This window comes from Danio rerio, chromosome 4, assembly GCF_052040795.2.
Source record: "Danio rerio strain M-AB ecotype USA chromosome 4, GRCz13ab, whole genome shotgun sequence".
Taxonomy (NCBI): Eukaryota; Metazoa; Chordata; class Actinopteri; order Cypriniformes; family Danionidae; genus Danio; species Danio rerio.
The window spans coordinates 1,078,735-1,099,477 of record NC_141024.2 but is presented as its reverse complement, the minus strand read 5'-3'; the positions used below and the strand labels follow the sequence as shown (position 1 = coordinate 1,099,477).

The following is a 20,743-nucleotide window of genomic DNA, read 5'->3' as shown; positions in this document are numbered from 1 at the left end:
TAGACAATATCTTTCAAACTGTTAATTAAAGTGACGATGAAGCAGGAAGTGCACTGTGCTGCAGCAGGAAACGTGACAGTCACACATTCCATGAGCCACAATGGTATGTGTGTGTGTGTGTGTGTGTGTGTGTGTGTGTGTGTGTGTGTGTGAGAAAGGGAGATAATGAGTGCAATTACGTCTATTGTTCTCTTTATCAGTGTGTGTGTGACGTCCATCAGCTCCTGCACTCAGTGTGTTAATGCGGGTAAACCCACAGGTGTGAGGATGCACTGAACACACACACACACACACACACACACACGGAATGAGTGTTTAGCCGGTTTGTGGCTGATTCTGTGGTTTAAATCCCTCGTCTTCATGACTTTCTCTCCCAGAATGCAGTTCGTGTTTCATCACATTGTAACATTAACCCCGTCAGGCGTGAATAATTCATGAGGACGATCAATGATTAAAGCCTTTATTCAGACTCACCTGCTTTCCTCCGTTACAGAGGTTTGATATAAAATCTGAGTATTTTAACAGGGAATTCTTTGTAATGCCTCAAAACAAGTAAGTAGTTACAGTTACTCGCAAATAGTGACTGCTAGGGCTGCACAATATATCGTTACAGCATCGATATTGCTGTAATCATTTGCAATATTCACATCGTTGCATATGCAGTGTTGAGTCTGGATTATGGTTGATCATGTGTTTTTGAGGCCGGTGAATGAGGATTTTAAAGGCATTCAGGCTTACAAAATTGTAAATATAAAGTGGAAATATTTACGTTTCTCTAGTGCAGCTTTTCACATGGAATTCAGTGTTGTTTGCCTCTTAGTAATAGCAAGAGTGAATAGTTTGTAGATGATTTCCTTTTTAGTGTTTAATGCCATTGTTGTTATAAACCAACCGAAATGCATCAAATTACTGCAGTTAAATGGATTTGAGAGCACAGATTTACATGAGTTTATGAGATATTTCATCCTTTATACGTCAGTCATATATATAATTGAATGACTCAAGGTGGTTAATGTGTTAAAATTCAACAAATTCTTTGTACTCTGCTGAGACTTTAGGTGATTATTTGATGTATATGGAAAGTATGTACAACACTAACTCTACCACAAACTATACCATTGTTGGTTTCCAAAATGAATAAATTTGTGCGCTGTAAAAAAATAATACAAATGTTATGTTGAATCTTATGAGTAGTTTTAACTTAATACAGTAATAAAGACTGTTTTAAGTCAATTTAAGATCTTTTACATTAGAAACGCAACTAACTTGGTTTAATAAATTAGAATTAACACAACTTGACTGTCATGAGCATATCATTAAGTGCAGATATAACACTAAATAATGAATCATGTAATATCCTTATAGTACAATAAAAAGAAAACTGGAGTGTTTTATTAGACTTTGTTTTTGCTTTAAGATGTTATGCTTAATTTGGTGTGTTATATTGCTTTTCATTGCAATTATTTGTCAAATAAAGCAACTTCTGAGTGTAAACAACCAGACAACCAAATATTTTTGCAGTGTAATTTATTAATAGCTGTAGTAAATGCTTTGTAGATTATATTCTTTTAGTGTTCAAGGCATTTTTTGTAAAAAGCCAACTGAAATGCATCAAATTTCTGCAGTTAAATAGATTTGAGAGTACAGATTTACATGAGTTTGAGAAATATTTCATCCTTTATAAGTCAAATACATAATGGAATGACTTAAGTTGGTTTGTGTTAAAAATCAACAAATTATTCCTTTGATTCTTTGCTGAGACTTTGAGTGATTATTTGATGCATGAAATTTACAGGAATTTCTCAAATTAAATATGCACAAACAACTAAACCATTGTTGGTTTCCAAAATTAATGCATTTGTGCGCTATAAAAAACAATACAAATTTTTTGTTGAATCTTATATGTACTTTTATCTTGGTAATAAAGACTGTTTTAAGTCAATTTAAGATAATTTAAGTAAGAAAAGCAACTAAATTGGTTTAATAAATTAGACTTAATGCAACTTGACTATCATGACCATATCATTTAGTGCTGTTATACCGCTGAATAATTAGTCATGTAATATCCTACACTCTCAGAAATAAAGGTACTCGAGCCGTCACTGGGGTGGTACCTTTTGAAAAGGTACGCATTTGTACTTAAACGGTCCGTATTGGTACCTCAAAAGTATATATTAGTACCTAAAAAATTTTAAGAGGAACTCTTTTGTAATTTTAAGGTACTAATATGTACCCTTGAGGTATTAATATTGACCTTTTAGGTACAAATTTTTTCCTTTTTGAAGAGGTACCACCCCAGAGACAGCTTGCATACCTTTATTTCTGAGACTTTGTTTTTGCTTAAAAATGTCATACTTTATTTAGTGTGTTTTTTTGCTGTTTGTTTGCAATTATTTATCAAATATAGCAACTTCTGAGTGTAAACAACCAGATTTCCACAAGTAAAATCTCCAAATATATTTTGTTTTAGTGTCTGAGGTCCATTTAAAACCTAATAAATAATCCTGCAATCTCCCATCAAACAAGCCAGACCTCAGTCGAGTTGTACATCGTTTATTCTCATGTATACTCTTGTATTTCCAGCTTACAAACATTAAAACATACCGATTTGTACAAAATATAAACTATGCAAGAGAAAAACAATATTACAAAGTGTCCATCTCATGCCGATAAAAGACTAACAGTTTGATTCATAACTAAAGTGGGCCAAAAATAAAAATATAAGATGCACAGATGAAAATCCATCTGCAAGCCGTGACGAAGCCGAAAGAGCCCGTTTATTTAGGCCTAGTCGTGAATCCGGCGAGATTGAGCACTGCGCATGCGTCAGATCGCAACGGCCATCTTCGGGCTCGGCGTGGCGGGAACTGTGTTTCTGTGGGAAGGAGCCGTTGGTTACGTCATCCGTCTGTGCGCGCCTTTACCGGAGGACAGACCGCTGCTCCGGTGTGTATCCGCGCGGCAGGTGAAGCTACAGGTGTCAGTGTGTTGGTGCAGAGGGAGAAATGGCAGATCTCTGGCTCCAAGAGAGGTGGAGGAAGAAGGAGGTGCGGTGATGATGCTCCGGGCACGCGCCTCAGCAGCGGTGCAGGAGGCCGCTCGCCAGAGCCACGGGCACGAGCACGCAGAGCATGCTGATCTGCGTTTTGACTCCGGCGCCGGTCGGAGAGGCGGTGACGTTGGCCGGGCCGCCGTACGTGTCCGTCGCCATCGTGTCGTTTGCATTAACGGTCTGGTTTCCCGCCAACGCGGTGGAGTTTGTGCTCTGAGACAAAACCTGAGGAAGGAACGAAAGGCGTTATCATCTCATGATGCAAATGAAATCACGCAGAGCGACGCGATTGTTATGCAAAAATCGCCACCTGAAGGCCAACATTTGCATATTCTTATCTCTGCTGGATTCTCCCACATTTGCATGCTTTAGGGCAATTGTAATGCATTTACTGTTATACTTGAATGGGATAGTTCACCCCAACATTTAAATGTACTCATTTATTCACCCTCAAGTGGTTCCAAACCTTTTAAGAGTTCCTTTATTCTGTTGAACACAAAAGAAGATACTTTAAAGAATGCTGAAAACTGGTAACCATTGAATAGTTGGGGAAAGAAAACCCAGCATGGAAGTAAATGGTTCCAGCTTTCCAGCATTCTTCAGTATATGAAGAGTTCAGATGCAAAAACCTCTAAATACTGCCTAAAATTAGTATTTTTATCAGGCTTCTGTGTGTAAGTTCAGTAATTTCACTTTTAGAGGAAATAATATGTTATTTTCTTGGTCTTTAAAGTGAAATAACTCAACATAAAAGAAAGAAGCTAAGAATAATAATTATTATTTATGGAAATTTCAGATGCACTTAAAGGTTTTTGCATCTGAACTCCTCATGTCTTTCTTTGTGTTTGGAGAATAAAAACTCTTGATTTTGAATTTTGGGTGACGACTACCTTAACACACTTAAAGTATCAGTAAAGTACAGTTAATTAAAATGAAAATAATTTGTGTTTTAATGCATTAAGTAACTTAAGTGCATTCATATTGACACTTATTGCCTATTGAGTTCACTTAAGTGGGTTCATATACAACACTTAATTCCTTTGAATACAAAATTTGAAGAAAGCTGCAAACCGGTAACCATTGACTTCCATTGAATTTGTTTTTCCTATATGGAAGTCAATGGTTACTGATTTTCAGCATTCTACAAAATATCTTCATTTGTGTTTAACATGATGAAGAAGCTCAAAGTTTGGAGCCCGTTGAGGGAGAGTATTTGTAAATGGGTGAATTGTCCCTTAAAAGCTTCTTCGTGTTACATAAGGCATTTATTGCAGCCTTTACATTTATATTCACCTTTTTACTGCAAGTATAGACTATTATAATGCATTAGCAGTTATATTTGATGCGTTCAATGTACCTTATATCTGTGGATAGTGATTACGCATCAGATTAAAATCGCACAGTTGCGTTTAAGTGCGCAAAACTGCTGCTTTCATTCGCGCGTGTAATAGATGAAGATGTAAAGGGTAAATGATTACGAAATATAAAAATGTTAATGTTTTATTGTGAGTTACCTTTTTTAATCACAAAAAAATTCAGCTTTAATATTTCCCAGAGCCCAATTTTGCGACCTTCCCAACATTGCGTTGGTTTCATTTTGCGGTCTATTTTGTGTGTGTCGGTGAGTCTGAGGGTCTCTCCGGTGTTTCTCACGCAGGGAAAGCGACTCCAGATCGGGTTTCAGAGACACAGAAAGAGACTCAGAGAAACTCAAGCCTCGGGACAGATACTGATACACTTTAAATCATTCATTCTCCAAAACCACAAGCACGGTGGTCGAGCTGTTAACAAATATACAAAGCGACGGATGTGAGCTTTCACTTTTTACTGTAGTGTTGGTTTACTCGTGCTTTGCCAACGTTGTTGTTTATGTAAACTGGAAATGTAGGCTATAATCACATTTACAAGTCCACAAGTAACCAAATTAAGCGTCGCATTAGAAATTACGGTGACACTTTAGAGTTATGGGCCATTATTCAATGTTAGTTAATGCATTTATTAACTAGAAATAATCTTGTAAAGCGTTTATTTATTATAGTTTAACATTTACTAATGCATGATTAGCTTAAAATCCAAAGTTGTGCTTTTTAACATTAGTTAATGCGTTGTTAGTTAACATGAAGTAACTTTATTTAGCTTAACATTAACTAATAAATGTATTGCTAATTGTTTGAAAATACACGTTACCAAAATTAGAAAAAAATAGCTATTACTTCCTGTTAAGTTTCTCCAAAATGCGCTTTGATTCCATCTAAACTCTATAATTAATTGTCCTCTTTTAAATCTCATAATCTGAACCGCTTGTGTTCAAGTTTATACAGTATTTACATTATAAACGGGCGTTTTCAAGTACTTAAAGAGTGTTTACTACGTGAAATAGTCAACATTGAGGTCATACCTGAGTGATTAGGCAGAATGCGCAGAAAATAACTCCAGCGGGGGTAAGCTGAGCCATCCTGATGATGATGAAGGTGATGATGATGATGATGATGTGAGAGACGCAGGTGACCTCTACCAAAGCGAGACGCCCGCTGATGCTCCAGCTTTTATACTGGGGCTGATCACGTGACAACACGCCCCCCTCACCTCCACCCAAACCCCTCTCCACTTTATGCTGCTCTTTTATTTTTATGTAGGCTAATAAGTGTTACTAGAGATGATACGTTTTGGGTAAATATCAGTCAGAGAGGTGATTAATGATAAATAGTGAGCCTATGTGAGTTTGATAATAATAATGAACACCACAGAAGATGAAGAGCGCGATAAATAGACGAGTAGTTTACTTAAAACTCTACCATATCTTTGATTTGCGCGCGACATCTTGCGGCCGCGCATGGAGTTGCATCACATGCACGCCAACGCAACCGCAGACTATTATTGTATTTCCCTTATAATCTAGTGTTTCTAAAAGCACAACTTGCATTGGATGTAGATGTAAACTATTTGTTTATGAAACGTCTAAAGAGGATTTTCAGCAATCAGATAGGCCTCTAGGCTGTGTAGAGACAAAACTAAATGTAAGTTCATATTAAAATAAAATCTTTCTGATCAGTATTTTTATTTTATTAATTTAATTTATAGGCTACAGTCCCCAGATGGTAATAACACTGTTTTCTGGGTGTGCCACTGTGGTAGGAAGGCCTATAAATGTAAAGCAAATGAAATATTTTTCCTCAGAACTGTCTCCCTTTTGAGCCCCCGTCACCCCCACACTCTCCTCCTAACCTATACTCCCCATAATCACTGCACTATTCAATATTTGCACATTTAAAAATGTACATATTCATTGCACTAATTCATCTTGAATAATCCACTGCACATATACATGCGTAATTGTTTATCTGCATACCCTGATTATTAATAGCAACCTGCACTTATAATCATCTATTGTAAATCTCATAGTTAATGCAACCTGTTTATAATGTTTATAGTGCATGCATCTGTAAATATCACCATCATTGCACTTTATAACTAACACTTATATCCTGTACTTGCTGCTATTGCACTCCTGCTTAGACCTAAATTGCATGGACAACTGTAATGACAATAACGTTGAATCTAATCTAATTTATTTATAATGTATAGTCTACTCTTTTTGAAGCATGGCTACTGTAGTAAAGTATTTGTTGAGGTAATTCTGTTACACAACAACTATAGAAATATAAACAGATGACTTGCTGTAGTTTTCAACAACTGTAGGGATATCCTATTGTACAATCCACCACCAGTTTACTGTAGTAAAGTATACTACAGTATTTATTACAGGTTATCAGGTCACCAAGCTGGATGTAAGCTGGATTATTTACTAACAGAGAGTTGAAAATACCATAATATACACAGTATAATACACTTCAGAATGGTTCAACTATAAATGGAAATAAATTCTTGTGGGGTTTGAGGAGCATCTTCAGCGCATTTGTTATCTTTATATGAGGATTGGACCCATATGTAGGGGTATGCTTTGAAATGCTGCTGAACTCTCAGACACACAAGTGAAGCTTCATCCCCCTCTAGTGGAGGAAAGAAGCACTTCAGATGGCGCAACAGTGAAAATAAATCCGCTGATCAACAGGCACACATATTTACTAATTATTAAGTGCAACAGCTAGTTTTTACATGCACAAATTATTAACTGATTTATTACAGCTCCAGTGCAGCATTTAAGTGATGTTACTTTTAAAATATTGCATTGCAGTCTTGCATTACTAATAGTGAATGTGTTACTTTTGTGTTATTTTTCATCTGTGGTGGGCTTGTTTGTAATAATATGAGACAAACTTTGATTTTTGACCAGTGTTATAGTGAAATCTGTAGTCAATAAGGTTCAGGCTGAAGGAAAGTAAATATCTTTGACCTCCAAAAACATTTCAGATTCATGTTTTATTATTACATTAAGCCTTTTGATAAAATTGAATTATTTTGTGCAAATAAGATGAGTAAATACAGTCTCATGTTTACTCATTCTACACAAAAGCACATGTGCACTTACTCTTACTGTTGATTCTCTCAACACGGGGGACAGGAGAGACGGACAAACCTTTTAAAATATCTGCTTCTCTTAAAAACAGTTTGGTGTTTCTTGAAAAGAAGTAATTTTGTTGCATGGAAAAAGTCTGAGTTTGTAGAAAAGTACTTTTTTTAAGTAAAAAGTAACCAACATTTTCTTGTAAATTAAAAAGTAATGCGCTACTTTACTAGTTACTTAAAGTAATCTGATTACATAACTCGCAAAACTTGTAATGCATTACCCCAAAACACTACTACTGTGCTCCACTAGTTGATGAGCTCAGAAAGAGAGAGAACATGGAGCTCTGAGAAATAGAGAGAGCGAGGGATAGAGAGAGAGAACACGGAGCTCTGAGGACGCGGAGGCCGCTTGTTTCTGCCAGCGGGGATCAGATGACACCCACAGGGCACGAAATGTGAACCGGGCCCCAGAACCACGGCTCTCGGCTTACACGAGCGCGCTTATTCTTCGAAACACTGAGCAGAGAGGCTGACTGTGTGTGTGTGTGTGTGTGTGTGTGTGTGTGTGTGTGTGTGTGTGTGTGTGTGTGTGTGTGTGTGTGTGTGTGTGTGTGTGTGTGTGTGTGTGTGTGTAAGAGAGAGAGAGGGAGACAGTGTGTAGTGAAGGACAGAGAGTTCACTTACTGCTCACATTATACTAACAAATCCCACCACGCCATTAGCATGTCTGTGCACATGGTGACATGACATCATATGCACTGTAATCTAAAGTCGCCACGGACCGGTTGCTCTTTTAAAAACCTTTATTAAAGCACACCTGTACAAACAAAATTAAACCACATTAAATAGTTGTTTTGATGGTGTTCTTAGGCTACTTGAAACAAAAACATTGTAAAAATTTATCAGCCTAATAATGCAGTCGTGTCACTTCAGACACCAAAATAAACGATTAAACAACTGAAGGGGCGTGGCTAAGCATATTCCGCACAAGCTGACGTCATAAGGACAGCCCTTGCAGATCCAGAGCAGAAGCAGATGATCAGATTTTGATTGAAGATGACCAAAACAAGCTTCATTTTCGAGTAGATGAATTTTGTGCAGATTTAATCGTTAAACTTAAGACTAACAAAGTGCGCTAGAAAAACAAACATTTAATATTTTGATTTCACGCTGACTTTAATCAGCGAACAGTAGCATAGGTAAAATAAATAAGTTATTTGGGTAAATATTTAGAATTTTATATGTGTTGATTATAGTTGATTATGAGGTGTGTGTGTGTGTGTGCGCTGATTGCCCGCAGTGAGTGTTGATTGCGCATTGTGTGTGTTCGCTTTTCGCAGTTCTGCCATCTTGTATCAGGGAGTCTGCAACACAATCTCAAATTCGTAACTTTTTGATTTGGTGGCTAATTCGTATGAATTTGTATGATCTAATTTGTACAATTTATTACGATTTGCTCGTCACTCGATGGTTGGGGTTAGGGGTGTGGTTGGGTGCCACGCCTCCTTTTTAAAATCGTACATTTTCGTACGACTAAACTCGTAAGACTTACGAATTTGTATCAATTAGCCACTAAACTGACAAAACGTAAAATACTTACGTTTCCTCATGAGATCAGCCTGGTCCGTGGGAAGAGGCGGGTGTTGTTTTTCTCCTCCAGCTCTCAAAATAACGTAATGCATAAATTGGCATAAAAAGTAACTAAGTAACGGAAGTTACTTTTTTGGGGGAGTAACTCAACATTGTAATACAATACTTTTTAGAAGTTTTCGCCAACACTGGTAAACAGTATATGGGAATAAAACGGTGATAATACAATGGTGTAAACTATTGAACTATTAATAATACATTTATTACAGTATTTAAGCTGTTCATCTTTGTTAATTTTAGTTAATGTTAAGTTAAATAACGTTAACTCATGGTGCATTAAACTTTAACGACCACAACTATTAAGGTATTAATGTAATAATGCAATTAATTTATGCTTTTACAAGATATTTAATACTTAAAGTTAATACATTACCTAATAGACCGTTATTCTAAAGTGTCACCAATACATTTCTGAATTAAATTGCGCGGTTTGTGTTGATTGCGCGCGCCTGTGTGTGTGTGTGTGTGTGTTCGCTCCTCGCATTCCTGCCGTTATGTATCGGGGGAGTGTGTGTGTGTGTATGTGGGAGGAGGCGGTGTTGTGTTTCTCCTCTTCTCTCCGGATCTGCGCTCATTGTTCCGCGTCTGGAGTGTCCGACCGACCGCGCGCCGCTCTGTGAGTTCTGCCCGAGATGGACGCGTGCCGCCCGGCGGAGAAGCGCAGCCGCAAACCCGCTCACCCGCTGCGGAGAAACATCAGCGAGGACATGAAGGTAAACCCGCGTTATTGGGGTATATTATTATTATTATTATTATTATTATTCATTAAGACTCGCATCACTGCTGCGTTTCTGACCCGACTGTATTGTAAAATGTATCTGTTAATCAGCAGTTTCCGTAGGCTGTTTACGTGTTTTCCGTTTATTTACGGTTGTGAATTTCATTGTAGGATGTTGATATCTGCTCTGTAGAGTTTAGATGTTGAAATGATCAGCTATACAGTTCAAAAAGTGACTTATTGACATTTTAGTAGTTTGAAACAATAAAATATATTAGAAATAATATCTAAATAAGTGTGTAAAGTAACAGAGAATGTACTGCTAATTTATTGCAGGGTTTATAGCGTGCTATACAACACAAACCCAGACAATGCAATATTGCAAACTATTACACATGTTCATAAAAGTCACTTTTTCAAAAAAGATGTTGGAAGAAAGGTCAAAGTTGCATAATAGAATTAATAAGCTTTACTAAATAGGAAAAAAGAAAAACATCCATCACAAAATATGGGAAACAGTTCATTTAGGGTTAATTTTACAGTCCACACAACACTGATGACACTCCTTCTGTATTGAAAACAACATGATTTTTGTGCTGAACTTTCTGGTGGGCCGCTGTGGTGCTGTAAACTCTTGTTGGTAAAATGTTAGTTTACTTAGGAAGGCTGGTTAAGTCAGTTGAGAAGCTTATTTGATGCATAACATCCCATGCTGGAGACTAATGAAATAAATATATAACATTTGCTGAGCTTTTCCAGCCCAGGGGGAACTTCTGATGCTTTATAAAATATAAATATTTTCTATTATATTAAATAAATAAACAAAATCATGTTTTTTAAAGAATGTTTTCTGAAGTATTTATATAACATGATCATAAATTAAAATGATCAATACATTTTTATATGTAATATCAAGCTTAAAATAAATATATTTGTATTATTTCAAATGTGAAATCATTTAAAACAAACATAATATTGATGCCAAACACGGATTTATTTTGTAATAGCCTATTTTAAGATTATGCAATATTATTAAAATATTTTATTAATAAATTTAGCATAAAAATATAACTTCTTATTTGTTATAAAGTAATACATTTTCCTCTTAAAATTGAACAGTGTTTATTGTAAAAAAAAAAAAGTTAATATTTCATGCAACATTTTACATTAAATGTGATGCAATCGCCCAACTGTTTTAGATTACAGCAATAAATGTAATTTTTAAACGTTGCATGGAACATATAGCATTAAAATCCTTTTGATAACAGCTGCATGATAACATTGTAGTTTAGCAGCTTACATCACATAACACCCACAGTGCTGGTCTAGATAGTGCACTGTTATTATTATAGACATCCCCTCGTCCAGCTGAGCTCCAGATGTGCACTGTGTAGTGATGGACTCTTATGTGCCCTTCTATGGACAAATGACACGCTGACCTTATTAAATCGCTGGCCTTCAAGCAGCCGTTTCACAAGTCCTGCTTGATATGTGATCCAGACACTCGATACGCTGTGTTTATAAACGGATGGCCTCGTCCACACCGCACTTCTGATTCTCAGGGTTTCTGGAGACAGCAAATCTGAAACCGCTCTTTTTGTGGGATCTCAGAGCACGAATCCGCTGGGGGTGTAGAGTTACGACCAGAGCTGCGTAGTTAGGGATTATAATGTAATCTGAATTGCGTAATCAGATTACAAAAAAATTCTATGAAAAAAAAACTTTTTAAATTAGTTAATCAGTAATTAGTATGGCAGAAAAGTAATGTAAATATAATTTAAAAGTAATAAGATTACTATACCAAAAATGTCTACCATACTTTACCATACCAAACAAATCTGACATCTAATTAGTATAAAAGTAATCTAAATATAATCCAAAAGTATCTTACATTACCAAATATGTCTGCCATACTATACATTTGACATCAAATTAGCCGAAAAGCAATCAGATTACTTTACAAAAATATCTAACATGCTTTACCATATCATAAGTATCTGACATCAAATTAGCAGAGAAGTAATTTAAATGTAATCCAAAAGTAGTAATCCGATTACTTTACCAAAAAATGACTGCAAAACTTTAACATAACATACAGATTTGACATCAAATTAGCAGAAAAGTAATCTAAATGTAATCCCAAAGTATTTAGATTACATCCATCTTTACTTTTCTGCTTTAATTTGATGTCAGACATGTATGGTACATACCGTACCGTAGACATTTTTAGTAACAATCTGACTACATTTAGATTACTTTTATACTTATTTAAAGTCAGATATGTATGGTTATCTAAATGTAATCCAAAAGTAGTCAGATTACATTACCGAAAATGTCTTCCATACTTTGCCACACGTATCTGACTTCAAATTAGCAGAATAGTAATCTAAATGTAATCCAAATGTAGTCAGATTATGTTACCAAAAATGATTATTGTATATTACTTTTCAGCTATGTATGGTATGGTAAAGTATGATTGACATGTTTGGTAAAGTAATCAGACTACCTTTGGATTACCTTCAGATTACCATACCTAAACATATCTGATATCAAATTAGTATAAAAGTGATCTAAATGTAATCCAAAAGTAGTTAGATTACATTACCAAAAAATGTATATCATTCTTTACCATACATACCTGACAACAGATCAGCAGAACAGTAAAGTATGATTGATGTAATCGGACTACATTTTGATTACATTTAAATTGCTATTCTGCTAATTTGATGTAAGATGTGTATTCTTTGGTAATCTAAATGTAATCATACTTTACCAAACCATAAGCTACCATACATAACAATCATCAAACTAGCAGAAAAGTAGTCTAAATGTAATCAAAAAGTAGTAGTATTATATTACCAAAAATGTCTATCATACTTTACCATACCATAGGCTACCATATATATTTGACATTAAATGAGTAGAAAAGTAATCTAAATGTAATCCAAAAGTAGTCAGAATGTTAATGTAACCAAATGTAATGTCTAATCATGTTTTATTTTTATGCTAATTTAATGGCAAATATGTATGGTATGGGTAGATATTTTTGGTAACAAAATCACACTAATTTTGGATTACATTTAGATTACTTTTCTACTTATTTAATTACAGATGTGTATGGTATGGTAATCTAAATGTAATCCAAAAGTAGTCCAATTACTTTAGCAAAATGATTATTATATTGTATAACCCTAACCTAACCCTATAATACATTACTTTTCTGCTAATTTGATATATGTAAAGTATGATAGACATGTTTGGTAAAGTAATATGACTACCTTTGGATTACATTTAGATTACCATACCATACATATCTGACATAAAGTATCAAAGTAATCTAATTGTAATCCAAAAGTAGTCAGATTACATTACCTAAAATGGCTATCATACTTTACCATACCATACGTATGTGGCATTAAATTAGAAGATTTAAGTGTGATAAACGTAATCTGATTACTTTTGGATTACATTTAATTACTTTTATACTTATGTGATGTGAGATATGTATGATATGGTATGGTAGGATATGATAAACATTTTTGGTTACATAATCTGACTACTTTTTGGATTACATTTAGATTATTTTTCAGCTTATATGACATCAGATGTATGGTAGACATTTTTGATAACGTAATCTGACTCCTTTTGGGTTACATTTAGATTACTATTCTACTTATTTGATGTCAGATATATGTAGTTTGGTAATCCAGAAGTCAGATTACGATACCAGAAATGTCTACCACATTTTACCATACCACACATATCTGACCCCAAATTAGCAGAAAAGTAATCTAAATGTAATCTAAAAGTAGTCAGATTACAGTACGATAAATGTGTCTAATCTTAAAGATTACATTACTGATTACAAATCTAGTCATGTAATCAGTAACTAATCTCAGTTCATGAGTAATCCAGCCAGCTTTGGTTTGGACTCCTCTAACAGATGAAACTATAGCCGGTGTGAGCGAGGCAGGGGTCGCGGCAGGTCTGTTGGCTTTGGCGGCTGATTCGGGACGGGCCCGTCACTCTCGCCCAACAGATGTTTGTCTTAACTGCCAAGAAGAAACAAAACCGGCATTGATTGTGGGCTGGAAATGCAGGCAGGGGAAAGCCGTCTCTCCTGCTAATGAGAACGCAGCTCGAGATCTGATTATCCGGGGATTCTGGGAAGGCGGTGTTCAGTGTCCGTGATTTCTCTAATCTCAGGCTCAAAGCTCTGGAGACCCGTGAGCTCATGAGCTGCTGTTTTGCAGGAAATTCAGAGCGTTTTTTGATGCCAGATCAGGTTTCAGAATAACATTTTAGATGAAATGAAAGCCACACATGATGAGGGATGTGCTCATGTTTCGCAATCATCCCACATGGTTTAATATTAGTTCTGCATGATATTGGGGGATAAAATGGCATTGCGATATTTAGTTTTTCTGAGATGCATTCAGTAATTGCGACATTGTGTAAAATTTCACCTCTGTTTAGAAATAGTTATTAGTTTTAGATGGATTGGGTTGGTTTTGTAGGGCAGTGCATCTGCGTGACATTTAAAGGGCACCTATTTTACCCCTTTTTTCAAGATTTAAGATCAGTCTTTTGTGTCTTCAGAATGTGTCTGTACATTTTCAGCTTAAAACACCCATCAGATTATTAATACCATTCAGAAGTTTGTAATTTTCAGCTCTGAACACCGTGTGTATGGTTTATTTATAAACTAATTTCGAGAGGATCACATGCTTATGATTAAACATGACTGGCACCGCCGCAGCTCTGTATATTGCACCAATCTGATGAATACTGACACGTTATAAATAACCTGCATTGATTAACACAGTCCATACAAATTAAATAAAGAATATTTAATGGTTCTCATGGAGTCTAGCTGTACAATATTTAGGCACAAATGAAATAATCAGATGTAAAACAGCCCTCTATAGCCTTCATTCTGTATATATACATAAATACAATATTTAATATATCTTTAATGTTATTATTTTCTAATATTGATCTTTCTTAAAGAGAGAAACATGCTTTCTTGTGCCTTTAATCTGCAGTAAACAGGACACACATGCAAATGATCAACTTTAAGGAGCTTCATGGTCAAATAGAATCTTGGTTTAACATGGTTTGTTTGTGCAGAACTTTGCTGAAAACACCATGAATGAGCTGTTGGGTTGGTACGGCTATGATAAAGTGGACCTGCAGGACTCAGAGGCTGCAGACGCACGAAACCGAGTCAAACGCAACCATATATCGGTTCTTAAAGGTGAGAAAACACACACAATATTAGGACTGCACAATATATGGCTTCAGCATCAACATCAAGATGAAGACACCAACACATAAAAACACACACACACACACACAACTGTACACATAGACCGAGAAACAAACAAATAGACACACAATCACACACAGTGTCACATACATAAACACACAGACACAAACACACAGTGTCAAGTTCGCACAGACAGAAACACACACGGTCACACACAAACATACATAGAGACACACAGAGACACAGACACGTATACAATCACACACACATGCAAACATACACATAGACAGACATGTATGCAAACATATAGACACATATACAATCACACACACACACACACACATGCAAACACAAATAGACAGACGCATACACAATCGCACAGACACACGCAAACAAACACAATCACACACACGCATGCAAACATACTCTCAGACAGACACATACACCATCACGCAAACACATAGACGTACACACACACAAACATACACAATCACACAGACACACACACATGGAAACATACAAAGACGTACACAATCACACACACAGACATTCAGTGTCACAAACATAATCACACATACACAACCACACACAAACACATGCAAACATATACACATACACAATCACACACACGCTGTTAGCATCACCCTCTTCCATGTGCTCTATTTCTGCTTCAGAGAACGCTGTGCCAAAGCCACTCAATGTGGAGAAGAAGATCCCTCCATCATCATCCTCGTCTTCATCATCATCATCCTCCTGTTCATCAGAGCCGGTCAGGAATGGAGATCAGGATCCTCCAACTGTTCCTGTGTCTCCCTCTGCATCTTCAGCCTCGCCACGACACAACATGAACGTCATCGTGCCGCTCATCAAACCCTCCGCAGGTGTGTGTGTGAGACATAAGAGCAGTGGTGTGTGTGTTTCCTGCTGAGTGTGTGTTAAAATAAACTGAATTAAGGAGTGTGTGTGAATTAAAATAAGGTATATCTGTTAGTTTTTAGATCATTTACTTATAGGCACTATAATATACATGCTTTAAAGCGGTCTTTTACTGACAAATCAAAATTCTCTTCATCTTCTGAGATATCAGAGCTCATAGCGGTATACAATCCTGCTGTGAGTTTCAGAGCTCTACACTTTGTGGTTGCTCTTAAATCATCTCATGTTGAAGACAGTCCGACTAAACCACAGCTTCTGGAATCGTCTAGTCTATGATGTCATAAGGTGAATAAGCCCCGCCTCCATATGATGAAGAGCCATGACCACTTCTAAGGCACGACCTGTTTAGCTCTGTTAATATGCAAAACAGTCAGCCAATTACAGCAGTGGGCGTTTACTTCTGAGTTTATAATTGGCCACGCCCACTCAAACAGCTTCTGATAAGTCCAAAACAGCTCAGAAAACAGGTATAAGTACTAATAGATTGTTTTATGATGACCTTTAACATTATAAGTGTCCTTCAGAGAACAGTACAAAATACAATAATGTGGTAGTTTATTACCTCTTAAATACTGTAAATAAATTAGAACAGCTCTGCAAAAATCAATTCAGAAAAGTCGTTTATTTGTGTATTTTTTTATATTTAAGTGAGTAATTCGATTTTTTTTTTCTACACTATTAAATTAATTCTTTAAAATAGGAATTAGAGTAATTTTAAGACATCTTTATTAATATAATAGTTTAATTAATTCTGGAAGAAAACCAGGAAATGAAAGTCACCGTGATCGACATCCACCTCCACAATTTCAGTTTTCTTGGAACAAGACGTCATTGAACGATGATTGCGCAAAAAAAGCGTCACATTTCTGAACGGCCTTTAACCATTATAGCCCAGTCAGGGGATGATGAAAGCATGTAGCTACAAACATAAGTCATATGAACAATCACTGTTCAGTTCACTTCACTATTATGTGCCAAGTAAAAAAAGAAATAACTCAGTCTAATCTTCAAGAAGAATCTTCAAGTCTCACTATAGTTCATAAACTTGATATTTAATTAGCCTTGTCTCTATCTGACGACTGTTCTGTCTTGTGAATCTATCAGGTAGCGTGTCACAGCATCAGTACACTGCTTCAGTCACTTGAACTTAGTAATTTTAGGGAAAACCCCAGACACTGTTGGTTGTGCACCTTTTTTACTGACCAACCTCCCGCGGAAAGTGATTGACAGGTGTTAATTTGTGTGCAACTTATCTTTATTTATTTATGATTTGTTTATGGGTAAAAAAAAGACCATGGGGTCAGGTAGTTGAAACAGTAGGCTACAAATAATTCATTCATTATGAAATAATTAATTATTAATAAATAATTATTCACCACCGTGATGTTTCACATTAGACATCGTACGATGCCAAATTGGTCGACATCGCCCAACCCTATTGGCCACTAAGCCATTGTTTTTCCGCTGCTCACCACGCACAAGTTAATGCCAGATCCATTAAAATAAATACCAGAAAGCAAAAGATGAATGTCTGACATTTTCCAGAACAAGATCTGGCAAGATCCGACTCAAATTCAGCAGTGTTTATAGGTCTGCTGAATGCTTGATTCTGATTGGCTGAGCATTCTAACGTGTTTGGCTGTCAGATAAAGGCACAGCTAAAGTAGTTCCGGCAGGTTTTGAGTGCATTACAGCCCATATCACTCAGTTGAATGATTAGAGAAGTTTCACAGCTACAACAGTCAGAAATCACATCAGAACACAACAGGAGGAAGAGGAGGAGATGTGGAAGAAACTAGTGCTACACACAGGCAACCTGACAAATAAACTCAAATACAACATCTCAACAGGGGACTCAGCTATAGAGACCCGATGAGAAACACAATCATCAACTCCAGGCCATTGAATTATTAGAAAGCAATGCACACTACCTTGAATGTGTGTTGTTTTCTAATAACTTAATAGCCTAAGCTATTTAGTTTAGTAAGTATAGTTTTTAGTATAGTTTTGTAAGTAATGCTGATTTTTGTGTGTGTGTGTGTAAACAGTGGAGGACGTCCAGAACGTGCAGATCGTGTGTGTGTGGTGTCAGAAGGAGGGAATGAAGCGTTACTCTCTGCTCATGGGCTCTGAACTCAAGAGTTTTTGCAGCGAGAAGTGTTTCGCAGCCTGTCGACGCGCATACTTCAAACGCAACAAGGTGAACAAACACTTTACATACATAACAAAATGAACAAACACTTTACATACATAACAAGGTGAACAAACACTTTACATACATAACAAGGTGAACAAAAACTGCACTAGTCACAGAGCAACACACACGTTTCCAACGCAACAAGGTGAACATTGCACCAATCACAGAGCAACACATTTGACCCAAGTTTGAACATCCATTTGACCCAAGTGAAGTGAGCCTTGTCAAGTGCAATAACACCGACCCATTAGCAGAAGCTTGTTTACATCTGCTGTCTGCCGTTCCTATATCAAGATTTAGCTAGCAAGCTGTTTTAGTTAGTTGTTTTAGTTTTTTATCTAGTTGTTTTAGTGTTTAATCAGTTAGTTTAGTTAGTAGTTTTAGTTTGTTTGTTTGCTTAATTTGAGTCGGTTAGGCATAAACACATGCACACAAGCAGGTTAGTTAGTTAGTGGGTGGTCAGTAGTTAGTTTGTTTGTTGTTTGTTTAATTAGTTTAGTTAATGTGTTTTAGTTTGTTGTTTGTTTAATTAGTTTAGTTGGTGTGTTTTAGTTTGTAAGTTATTTGTTTAGTTATTTGTCGTTTTTTTAGTTAGTAGTTTTAGTTAGTTGTTTGTTTAATTTTAGTTAGTTGTTTTAGTTAGTTAGATAGTTGTTTATTTTGTTAGATTAGTTGGTTGTTTTACTTAGTTGTTTGTTTAGTTAGTTTATTTATTTAGTTAGCTGTTTTTGTTAGTTGGTTTGTTTGTTTAATTAGATGAGTTGATTAGATGATGTTTGTTTAGATAGTTGTTAAATAATTCAATGACAGACACACACTAGTTACTTAGTAGTTTAGTTAGTTGTTTGTTTAGTTAGTTGTTAGGTAGTTTTTTGTTTAATTAGTTTAGTTAGTTGTTTAGGTAATTAGTTGTTTAGGTAGTTATTTTAGTTAGTTGTTAATTTATTTTAGTTAGTTATTTTTGTAAGTTAGTTTAGTTAGCTGTTTATTTAGTTAGTTGTTTGTTTAGTAAGTTGTTTTTGTTGGTTAGATAGGAGTTTAATTATTTTAGTTGGTTGTTTTAGTTAGATGTTAATTTATTTTAGTTAGTTATTTTTGTAAGTTAGTTTAGTTAGCTGTTTATTTAGTTAGTTGTTTGTTTAGTTAGTTGTTTTTGTTGGTTAGATAGGAGTTTAATTAGTTTAGTTGGTTGTTTTAGTTAGATGTTTTTGTTTGTTTGTTTGTTGTTTTCTTTAGTTTGTTTGTTGTTAAATAATTCACTGACACAGACACACACGCAAGCAGACTAGTTAGTTGTTTGTTTATTTAGTGTAGTTTGTTGTTTTAGTTAATTCCGTTTTAGTTGTTTGTTTAATTAGTTTAGTTAGTTGTTTATTTAGTTAGTTGTTTCAGTCAGTTTAATTGGTTCAGTTGTTAAATAACCCACTGGCACAGACACACACCCAGACATAAATTTACGCACTCACACACAGACACAAACACATACAGACACAAAAAAACACAGACAAACAGACACATGTACAGGCAAACATTTACACTAACAGAGAGAGATATGTGTGTGTGTGTGTGTGTGTGTGTGTGTGTGTGTGTGTGTGTGTGTGTGTGTGTGTGTGTGTGTGTGTGTGTGTGTGTGTGCTCCTCATGAGCCTCACATTCACACAGCAGCAAAAAGAGCAGCATTGAAACACTGAGCAAAGTTTATCCAGCCAGAGAAACAGAGAAACCAGCTTCAGACCAGTTTCAGCCTGTCAGAGAGCAAGACTGGGAGAGAGAGAGAGAGGTTTCAGCTTACACCACATACTTCACACACACACACACACACACACACACACACACACACACACACACACACACACACTTACACATACACGCACACACACACACACACACACACACACACATCTTGATACATAAGATGCCGTAAATATGTCTATGTGCTTCAGTGGATATCCAATATCAAAGCCAGCGCTGTTTATTGTAGAAGAGAAAAAAGAAAAGAAAGCGAGACGTTGATGAAACAATAGATCTAGTGTTGGGAATAAAAACTAGTTTATTGTGTCACATGTCTGGAGCATTTAAATCAGATGTTCTGGTGATTTTCATAGTGTACAGATGGAATTAAAGGTCATTAACGTGAGCTTTATCTACTAATTAAACACAATCAGACACGATACTAATCACTCCTGTAGACACTGAAGAAGAATATTTTTATTTTTGTGTGTTTTCGTCAAGGCTCGAGATGAAGATCGCCATGGTGACAAGTCTCCGTCTCCTGGCCAAACTCTGGACACGCCCACAAGACTGATGCTGAAGATGAACAACAACAACAGCAGCACACGTGTAAGTAAACACACATTAGATGCACAGAAAGAATATACCTGGGCCAAGACTGAATATTGTGGATGCACTACAAATGAAAGCAAAAATGTTTTGTAATAATTATCATTTTACTAA

At 36.0% G+C, this 20,743-nt stretch overlaps 1 protein-coding gene and 3 long non-coding RNA genes across 26 annotated transcripts in view; 1 reads left to right on the top strand and 3 right to left on the bottom strand.

Moving 5' to 3' along the window:
* LOC148679883 (uncharacterized) overlaps positions 1 to 20,743 on the bottom strand; it is a 759,583-nt gene that overhangs the window by 340,355 nt on the left and 398,485 nt on the right. The window lies entirely within an intron of this gene.
* The window catches only part of sobpb (sine oculis binding protein homolog (Drosophila) b), a 42,233-nt gene that overhangs the window by 11,758 nt on the left and 9,732 nt on the right, over positions 1 to 20,743 (top strand). For 12 of the 23 annotated variants that reach the window (XR_015481619.2, XR_015481617.2, XR_015481618.2 and 9 more), the window contains 5 exon segments: positions 9,743 to 9,882; positions 15,018 to 15,144; positions 15,831 to 16,037; positions 18,141 to 18,292; positions 20,522 to 20,629. Coding sequence is in view for 15 of the 23 variants with exons in the window: in XM_087245533.2 (XP_087101659.2) it covers positions 9,802 to 9,882; positions 15,018 to 15,144; positions 15,831 to 16,037; positions 18,141 to 18,292; positions 20,522 to 20,629 (675 nt within the window). In the remaining 8 variants the exon portion in view is untranslated. 23 annotated transcript variants of the gene reach the window in all.
* Positions 2,538 to 5,573, bottom strand: si:ch211-152c2.3. The gene is made up of 2 exons (NR_188798.1): positions 5,451 to 5,573; positions 2,538 to 3,277 (listed from the first exon to the last, which is right to left on the bottom strand). It is a non-coding gene; the product is annotated as a si:ch211-152c2.3 (long non-coding RNA).
* Positions 19,459 to 20,275, bottom strand: LOC148679886 (uncharacterized). The gene is made up of 2 exons (XR_015942146.1): positions 20,166 to 20,275; positions 19,459 to 19,826 (listed from the first exon to the last, which is right to left on the bottom strand). It is a non-coding gene; the product is annotated as an uncharacterized LOC148679886 (long non-coding RNA).